Source organism: Diadema setosum, chromosome 12 (genome assembly GCF_964275005.1).
Source record: "Diadema setosum chromosome 12, eeDiaSeto1, whole genome shotgun sequence".
Taxonomy (NCBI): domain Eukaryota; kingdom Metazoa; phylum Echinodermata; class Echinoidea; order Diadematoida; family Diadematidae; genus Diadema; species Diadema setosum.
In genome coordinates this window covers 30,518,419-30,528,345 of record NC_092696.1, presented here as the reverse complement: position 1 = coordinate 30,528,345, position 9,927 = coordinate 30,518,419, and the positions used below count along the sequence as shown (strand labels likewise).

At 40.9% G+C, this 9,927-nt stretch overlaps 1 protein-coding gene across 1 annotated transcript; it reads left to right on the top strand.

Moving 5' to 3' along the window:
• The first annotated feature begins 3,361 nt into the window (after window positions 1–3,361).
• On the top strand, window positions 3,362–7,513 carry LOC140235870 (uncharacterized). Its single transcript, XM_072315865.1, has 2 exons — window positions 3,362–3,917; window positions 5,031–7,513. Exons 1-2 carry the CDS (start codon window positions 3,362–3,364, stop codon window positions 7,511–7,513), a joined length of 3,039 nt encoding a protein of 1,012 aa, XP_072171966.1.
• Window positions 7,514–9,927: the final 2,414 nt, after the last annotated feature.

Here is a 9,927-nt window from a genome sequence, read left to right as displayed (position 1 = left end):
CATTGTTTTGCAAGGGAAAAAATATTCTTAGTGTTCAAATGACCCTGCAAAAGGAATATAATACATTGTGTGAATGGTTCAGAGTTAATCAAATGAAAATCAATGCCACAAAAGCAAAAGGTAATTAGGTTTTTGGAACCAAACGTAAAATTAGAAATCAGATTTTAAGAATTACTCATGAAGAAGGTTACCTTGAAAATGTTACAAATATTAAGTATCTTGGTTGTATTTCTTAATTGACCAGAGTTTAAACTGGTCATTACATGTATCTAGTATATTTAGAAAAGTTAATCGAGCAATAGCATGTATCAGGAGGATAAAGTTTTTCCTAACAGAAACAATTCTTGCACAGCTGTATTACTCATTTATCCTACCTCACATAGATTATTGCTCGGTGGTTTGGGGGAAGTGTAACAAAACAGACCTTGTCAAATTGCAACGAACCCATACAGATATGCAAGACTGGTTTTAAATGCGGACTACTCAATTACCAAAGAAACTCTTTTGAATAGACTTGGGTGGCAAAGTATCACCAGTAGAATAAACTATCAGTATTGTATTTCTGTGTTCAAGATACTAAATGACTTAGCACCGTATTACATGAATGATCTTGCCACAAAACGTCCTATATATTATGTCACCCGTCATTCTACTCTAAATCCACTGTTCATTCCAAAGCCCAACACCGAATTTAAAAAACGATCCTTTTCTTTCATAGCACCCAGTATTTATAACAAACGTCCAACCCACATTCGAACGGCAACAACACTCATCTCTTTCAAGACCCAAATTCAATCGATTAACTTGTAAACTGCTTGTAAGTGTAGATTTAACGCAATTTCTGGTTCATTCATTCTTACAGTTTTGCGCACCAACTGTAGCCACAACTGTTATGTGGCACGTTGGTTATATACCCTGTCTTGTTATGTGGCATATTGTTCTGTTATGAGATCAGTTTAATAGTTTCTATTTCGTTTGTTTGTTTGTTTGTTTTGTTTCTGCTTAGTTGTTATTGTGTTTTGACTTGGTATGTTTTGGTTTTGATGTAATTACTTTTTCATTACACTTATGCAAATATGTTTCGATGTGTAATTCTTATACTTATGCTAACAGGGCTCTTTAAAAGCAGGCCTTTTGGCTCTGAAAAGACTACCCTGTTTTTAAAGAAGACTGAATAAATAGATAAAATAAAGATAATACCGTTGAGACAAATTGCAATATGTCGTGCCCCACACTGCGCATCATCAATTTTTATACTACAGATGTTCACTGCATATAAATGCATTTTTACTAATGGCTGGGCTCGAAAGTTATATCATGTGTGATGTGTAAATATTTGCTAAACCATTTACTTCCGGGTATTGCTTTCCAATAGGTGATCTTCAACCACACAGACAAGAGAAAATCCACTCCCATTAAAAAAGAGAAGTAAAATGCATGTCTTTTCAACAGTATGGTTTTGTGGGAGGTAATTTGCTAGTCGTATCTTATTCAATTTTGCCCCCATTTTTTTTTCCTATGTGTATCAATGAGAATGACCTGTATTCCCTCCTGCATTCACATTGGTGAGCACCCATTAAAAAGAAGTGTTCGCTTTCAACGTCATAAGACAATTTGAGTCACTGTGTACCTGCGTCTGTGAAGCATTCTGCTTCTCATCATTACAATGTCACGCTGTATTATCATCCTTCGATCAACGCAGCTTAATGTATACCATTACAAGTTTGTTTCCTTTTGCTTTGTTTTGCTTTACTGCTATAGGTTAGCACTAACACCTTTTCAGGGAAAATAGATGTGTGTAACCCTCCTGTTACTTCAAAATCCATTCAGTTAATAAATTAAAAGAATTGGCATATTGTTATCGCCACGTATCAGCACATGCCGTGTGAACATAACAGCGGGTATTGTTGTGATGGTTAAGTGTGCTATTTACAAGTACATATCTACAAACCCTTCTTTTAAGTTTCGGCTAATGAACATTATTTCATTATCAGAAAAAAAAAATAGTGAGCAGTAGTTTATTTTCGAATAGACGAACCTTCGGAATAACAGACATAGCTTTCTGATTAAAGAACCTTTGGAAGAACGCACCATTTTAACCAGCACCATATTGTTATGGATACATGTGCATTGTATTATCATTTCTGGGCACTTTATTGTTCCGCGGAGGAATATGTAAATAAAGGAGTTCGACAATATGACCGAGATCGACCAAACACCTTGTTTGAGAGTTTATTTTTGGTGGTTATGATGGTTCGTTAGGCAAAAGTTAACCTCCCGTAACAAATTGGGGGCACGTCATGAGAGTTCGGCAGGGTTTCTGCGGACTTAGGTGATTTGGTCGGGTTTGATATGATCCCAGGAGTGTTTTTTCTTTCTCGCTGGGCCGATGAATTTCGGTGAGTAGCGTGTGTAGCACTCTATGCTATGTCGTGGACATGGGCGATCGCGATGTGTACAGTACGTCGCGCAATTACGTATGTCGTACGTTTGCATTGTGATTGTTACAGTGTACTGTATGTGAAGGTGTTACGATTTGAGAAAGCATGGTGCGTTTACGGCGTAGTGTGTGTGTGTGTGCACACGGAGATGGACGCGGAGTGATATGTTTACATTTTGATGTAAATCGGTCGTCTTTCTGTGTCTGCGTGAGGGAAACTCACGTTCGTATTTCTTTCGGGATCGAAAGGGTTAATTTGGCACGTGCGTAGTGTTGAGGATGGTTTAATCCGGGCATACGCTGCCTGTGTGTAGTGTCTGCGTACGTGGTGGTTTGTATGTGGTTTAGCATACAGGTGATTTTAAGGTTGTTCGTGTGTGGTATAGCACACGGGTTATTCCATGGTGGTTTGTGTGTGGTTTAGCACACGGGTTACGCCATTGTTGTTCGTGTGTGGTTTAGCACACGGGTTATTCCAAGTCGGTTCGTATGTGGTGTAGCATACGGGTTATTCCCAGTCGGGTCGTGTGTGGTATAGCATACGGGTTATTGTTTATAGTGCGACTGGTTTTCTTCAATTGAATTTTTTTTTTTTTTTTCAGCTAGCTGGCTGGTGAGAAGTCAAGTTTTCTTGTTACACTATTAATTACGGGATGACGCACTATTAATGGGATGACGCACTATTAATTACGGGATGACGTAACGACCGCGAACATGGAGGACGCATGAGTCTTGAGCTCTCCCACCACCACTGGTTCTTCACCAACTTTAAGAAGCCAGCAACTACAAACGTATGTACTGAACGTATCTACTGAACTGTCTTTACTTCAACTTCACGTGTAAGAACATTTGAAACCAAATTTTTGCTCGCTTCTGATGGAAAACTCCTACAACTTGAGAAGCAAATCTCACCAAACAGCCATGCCGAACGATAACCAACGCCCTGCACAGCAACGCGCAGCCACCACTGCAGCAGCCGGTGACAAAGGCACGTTCACACTCGCTGATGTCATGAGCTCACTCAAGGATTCGGAAACCAGAGTGTGTGCCAAACTCGAGCAAATGCATACGGACATAACTGCGGTCAACCAGAAGGTAAATGATCTACAAGTGGCTGTGCAAGACAACTCGGCAAGAGTCCTAGAGATTGAAAACGTCAAGATACCGGAGGTAGAATCTAAGCTTCAAGCCAGAATTGTCGACCTGGAAAAGAAGATCATGGCTGCCGAGATGTATCAGCGGAATGCCAATCTCTTCTTCTACGGTGTGAAGACCACGGCCAACGAGGATGTCGACGCGGTTATTCGACACACATTCACTCACCTCGGCATTCCCAAGGATGACGCCGATACCATCAGCCTTGTGAACGTCCATCGACTTCCGCAGCGCGAAGGAGACGACATACCCCCACCGATCATCGCCAAATTCGTCTACATGACTCAGCGAAACCGCGTGATCATGGCATTCGAATCAACTGGTAAGACGGGTGGAAACACGCCTTCCACTGGAAAGAGGATCACTGTCCGATCTGATCTCCCTCCAGCCCTAAAAGCCAAACGGAGCAAGCTCGCCAACACTGCGTTCACACTTCGCAAGGAAAAAAAAAAAAAAAAAAACCTGTCAACGAAGATAGCCGTCGTCGGCACCGACGTAGTCTTGTTTTGCAGGGAGAAAGGTACGAGGAAATGGGAACCATACAGAGATTAGTTCTCTTAAACTTGTCTAATGTGTATGGTAGTAAATAATACAAATCTGATTTTTCATTTGGTTGTAAATTCATCATGATAATCTAAGTCCTGGTTCAGTATCATGCTTTTTGTTATTATCATTTTTTTTTTTTTTTGCTTGCTGGCATTTGATAGGCACATTCACGAGAGAAATGTTGTGATTAAAATCATGCGTTTGTGTGCAACAGTAACAAACGCAATTCTGAACGCGTACGCCTTTGTTCCTGAAGCGTACAGACAAAAATTCAGGAATAGTAGAAAACTAGAGTCACAGTCATTCAGAGAATTTGCAAAAGTGAAGGAAATTGCCTTCACTCGTTGGCTGCAATCAGTAGGCGTGGATACTGTTGATGATTTGCTGGAACTTGTGCTACTAGAGGAGTTTAAGAGTTCGCTACCTCAAGAGGTGCTTTCGCATATTGAGGAACGGAAAGTGAAAACTTTGTTGGTAGCTAGTACAGTGGCTGATGAGTATACTTTGTCCCATAGTCATAGAAACAGGTATGTAGGAAGCAAATATGCAGCTCCTAATCGTCTAAGTGTTGGCAAGACAAATTCTAGCAGTAAGACAGAGGTGAAAGCTGGTCTAGTGGTGGGAAATGAGACTGACAAGAAAGGTAGGAACACTGAGAAGAAGCCTATTGTGTGTTTCCATTGTAGGCAACCAGGGCATGTGAAGTCTAATTGTCCCATTCTGAACAAGAAAAAACAGGAAAAGGACAAAGAAAAGAAGTCTCATCCCAATGGATTGGTGAGTCGTTCAGTGGAATCGGCAGGTGATTGGTGTGAACAAATTCAGAGTGTGATTAAGTCAGCTGATCAAGACAAGATTAAGTCTCAGTATGAACCGTTCACTTCTGTAGGCTATGTGTCATTGGTAGGGTGTGATGAAGCCAGAAAGGTTACCATCCTGCGAGATACTGGTGCATCCCAGTCATTGATTCTTGACAGTGTCCTTCCTTTTGGGCAAACGTCGTCAACAGGCACAAGTGTACTGTTACAAGGAGTAGAAGGAGGTTATGTTGAAGCCCCTCTTCACACAGTCGATTTGCAGTCAGGCCTAGTTTCAGGAAGGGTGAGTCTTGGTGTTAGGAAGTCACTTCCTATGGATGGTGTAGCATTGATATTAGGCAATGATTTTGCAGGAGACAAAGTGACTATTCCAGTGGTCAATGCAGTCCCTTTGGATAAAGAAGGATATGAGACAGCTGCATTGGTTCAGGAATTCCCTGAAGTTTTCCCAGCTTGTGTAGTCACACGTTCAATGTCTAGAAAATCAGAAAAGTCTGAATTGAAGGCTAGTCCAGAGGATATCAGTCTAGAAGAGAGTTTCTTCTGTCGGTTAGATGATGTAGAAGCAAGTAGAACCGCAGCATCAAAATCACATCAGATAGTGGATGAATCTCGGCCTGTAGATGAAACTGAGATTGGGTTGAACAAGAGCTCTTTGATTGATGCACAGAAGAATGATCCACAGTTGGTATCGTTGTGTGATAGTGCTCTTGCTGAAGAAGAAGCACTGAGTGAGAGGACTTGCTACTATAAGAAAGGAGATATGTTGATGAGGAAGTGGATGCCAGTTGACTCTTCCAGTGATGAAGAATGGCGAGAAGTTCACCAAATTGTCATCCCAACAGTATTTCGTAAACACATTTTGAGTGTGTCGCATGAGTCAGCTCTTGGTGGTCATCTTGGAGTCAATAAGACGGTTGACAAGATTTTGAAACATTTCTTTTGGCCTGGCTTGAGACGGGATGTTTCAGATTTCAGTAGGACTTGCCATGTTTGTCAAGTGGTGGGAAAACCTAATCAGAAGATTCCTCCTGCTCCCCTGAAGCCCATACCAGCATTTGATGAGCCGTTTAGCACAGTTATCATAGACTGTGTTGGTCCTTTGCCAAAGACAAAGGCTGGACATGAGTACTTGCTCACTATGATGTGCGCTTCTACGAGATTTCCAGAAGCTATGCCACTTCGACGTATCACTGCACAGAACGTTAGCAAGGCGTTAGTGAAGTTCTTTACAATGGTTGGCTTGCCAAAGGTGGTGCAATCAGACCAGGGTTCCAACTTCACTTCAAAGATATTTCAGCAAGTGATGCGTGAGTTGGGTATCAAATGTGTAACCTCGAGTGCCTATCATCCACAGAGTCAAGGCGCTCTGGAGCGTTTTCATCAGACGCTGAAGAACATGGTGAGAACATACTGCTTTGAGGTCGAGAAGGACTGGGATGAAGGCTTGCCGTTGTTGCTTTTCTCGGTGCGAGAGTCTGTGCAAGAGTCCTTAGGATTTAGTCCCTTTGAGTTAGTGTTTGGACACGAGGTTCGTGGTCCATTGAAGGTCTTGAGAGAGAAGCTGTTGGGTGAGGATGAGTCACCCGGTTTGTTGAATTACGTGACCACGTTCCGTGGTAGGCTGACTCGTGCTCGTGAATTTGCAGCTGGACATTTGAGAAACAGTCAAAAGAACATGAAACAGTTGTTTGATAAGAGGTCCAGGGAAAGGATGCTCAGTCCCGGTGAAAAGGTATTGATACTGCTGCCCATTCCTGGTAATCCTCTGTGTGCTCGCTTCTCTGGTCCCTATGTCGTGGAGGAGAGATTGAGTGATGCGAATTGCATCATTCAGACGCCAGACAGGAAGAAAAAGAAACGGTTGTGTCACATCAACATGTTGAAGAAGTATGTTGAGAGAAGTGCAGGTGAAAGTGCGAAGCCAGTCATGTATGTGGTAGGAGCAGTCCAAGATGTCCCTGTTCCCAAGACGAGGAAGGAGCTGATGAGATTCATCGGCATGGCTGGATACTACCGTCGCTTCTGCCATAACTTCTCGCATGTTGTGGCACCCTTGACTGATCTCCTGCGGAAGAACGTGAAGTTCCAGTGGTCAGCCGCATGCCAGTCTGCGTTTGACCAAGTGAAGGCAATCTTGTCGAGTGGTCCTGTGTTGGCAGCGCCGGACTTCAAAAAAGGCTTCAGCCTAGCTGTCGATGCCAGCGATGTCGGAGCAGGCGCCGTGCTGATGCAAGCTGATGACGATGGAGTGGACCGACCGGTCTGCTACTTCTCAAAGAGATTCAACGAGCACCAGCGGAGGTATTCTACCGTTGAGAAGGATACCCTAGCGTTAATTCTTTCGCTCAGCCATTTTGATGTCTACGTGGGCAGCACAACTCAACCCGTTGTTGTGTGGACTGATCACAACCCACTGACATTCGTCAACAGAATGAGAAACAGAAACCAGAGACTGATGCGATGGAGTTTAATCCTACAGGAGTATAACCTTGACATTAGGCACATTCGCGGAAAGGAAAACATTGTCGCGGACACACTCTCCCGTGCTTAATTGAGACATCTCGATATTTTGTCTTGTTGCCAGATGCAACAATAGTGCAAATGTATTTTATGTTTCTAACACTTTAAACAGGTGTAATTTGTTTTGCAAGTACACAGGACAGTGTATGTACATCATTTATATGTATGTATCTTGCATACACTATAATTGTGATGCCAACAGCATGAATGGCACTTTGAATGTGTAAATAACAACACGGAAGTATCTTCAGACATGTTTGTGTTAATAAGGAAACACAGCAAGCTATAATTGTGCTTGAGTCACTCTCAAAAAGAAGACATTATGAAGGCTGTTGTCAAGAATGTGAGTTGTTGGTAAAATAACTTCAAACAGGTAGTGTTGCTGTTTGGGTAGAGAATTTATGTATCGAGTAATGTAGGTACCGTTCAGGTATTTGAAGTTTCATACTTGTACATGTACAGGTATTGGTTGAATTTGTTGTGGCATACACCCTAAGTTTATAGGATGTTGCCTTTTGGATTTAATTAGCATATATGCTGTATTAGGTATAGAAATTATATAGTTATACATGTACATAGCTTTTGCTCATTGTTATAGTTCAATCATTGCCTTGGACAAGGTGTCCAGTATTTCACAGTTGATCCAATATACTAACAGGCATGTATTTAAGCGAACTGTGTTATACAGGGATGCATACAGGCATACACACAGGTTATCATCGGGGATATCTCATTCAGGTTCATTTGATGCTTTGTTAGGCAGGTCATACTCTTGGTGTTTTGTATGTTGACAGGCAAGTTTTCAGAAACATAATTAGGGTATATGACATTTGTTGATATCTTGACATTTCAATAGATGCTGACACAGCGTCTACAGGTAGATGCAAGTCACATATCATGGAATATGATGTTTTGGCTTTAGGTTGTAATATGATTACAACAGCTGGATTATATGCATTTGCTTGTGAAAGAGATGACGTGCTTTATAATCGTTATACACAGGTTAATCATTTGATAATGACAGTGGAAAAAAAATTGACTTATGTTGCATGTGTGTTCTAACGAGGAAACCACATGATTTTGGTACAAGTGTATTGTTTGTACTGTATGCATGACATGATTGCATAAAGGTTAAGGTGTTGAGAAAGTTAACATTGCAGTATTCAGTGTTGCACAACTACATGCAATTCCAGTATGCTGTAACTCACAAGCACCAGTAACTCACGAGAGTGTAAGATTGGTACATGTTGAATGATACTAAAGTCGTACATGTTTTATTACAGGTTGCGATGATGATATAGCCATAGCATACTTTGTTTATGTGTTCTTATAATGATGCAACCATGGTAAATTCATGAAGTTATAAGAGTGAATTGGAAGAGGTATGTGTCTGTTCCAAAATATTGTGCCAACGTAGATAGAGTCCATTTGTGTTAAAATGGTAAATGCACTCTTTTAGGGGGAAGTGTTATGGATACATGTGCTTTGTATTATCATTTCTGGGCACTTTATTGTTCCGCGGAGGAATATGTAAATAAAGGAGTTCGACAAGATGACCGAGATCGACCAAACACCTTGCTTGAGAGTCTGGGTATTTTTGGTGGTTATGATGGTTCGTTAGGCCAAAGTTAACCTCCCGTAACAATATTCCTCACGAATATAGCTGCACTATCAGCATGATCTGCTTTAAAGGCAGATCTGCTTTAAAGGCAAGCCACAAGTGTTTTGGTAAAAGGACGCAAGGAATAATGTTGCTTTTACGTTTAGATGAAGTAGTTTGACTATGAAAGTTGTTACTATGAATAAATTCCCTCAGAGCGTTTGTATAAGTTTATAATTGGATGAATCCTGCGAGTTACGTTGGCCAGGGAGTGACTGTTTTCGTAATGTATACATTTCTCACCTGCACTTTTCCATGGAAATGAGATAATAAAGTTACTTTAATGTGTTCTATAGTGAGATATGGGAGGAGTTCCTTGCAGTTGAGCTATAAGGCTGTCATGATCCTTGAGGAGAAATCTCATAGCAGGGTATATATGTTTCGTTGAATCTTAAAATATCTTATGGAATTCGTCAGTGAAATCCGTCTGTATTTGACTCGATCTATATAAAAAAAGCAATAACAAAAACACGAACCTCTTCGTTATCCTACCCGCAGGCGCAATCCAATGAATTTAACTTGATGACCATGACATTTTTTTTTATTCCTATCTACAATCAGGCTTTCAAAGACAGAAATCCATTTTGGCACGATCGACTCTTTGAATCTGGTACCTACATTTGATATTTTGTAATGATGATAATATTATTATTATCATTTATTATTTATTTATTATTATTTTTTTAGGGGGGGGGTCTGGATTTTAATATCTTTGCTAGAGTTGCTTTACCAAAGATATGACTTCTGTGACACGGGATCCCTTAAATCTATTGGAATATTGATCA

Excerpts from the sequence above, each read along its gene's own strand:
- LOC140235870 (XM_072315865.1), top strand. The coding sequence starts at position 3,362 with ATGCCGAACGATAACCAACGCCCTGCACAGCAACGCGCAGCCACCACT. Across the intron at positions 3,918-5,030 it reads CATGGCATTCGAATCAACTG|GCTATGTGTCATTGGTAGGG; the intron begins GTAAGACGGGTG and ends TCACTTCTGTAG.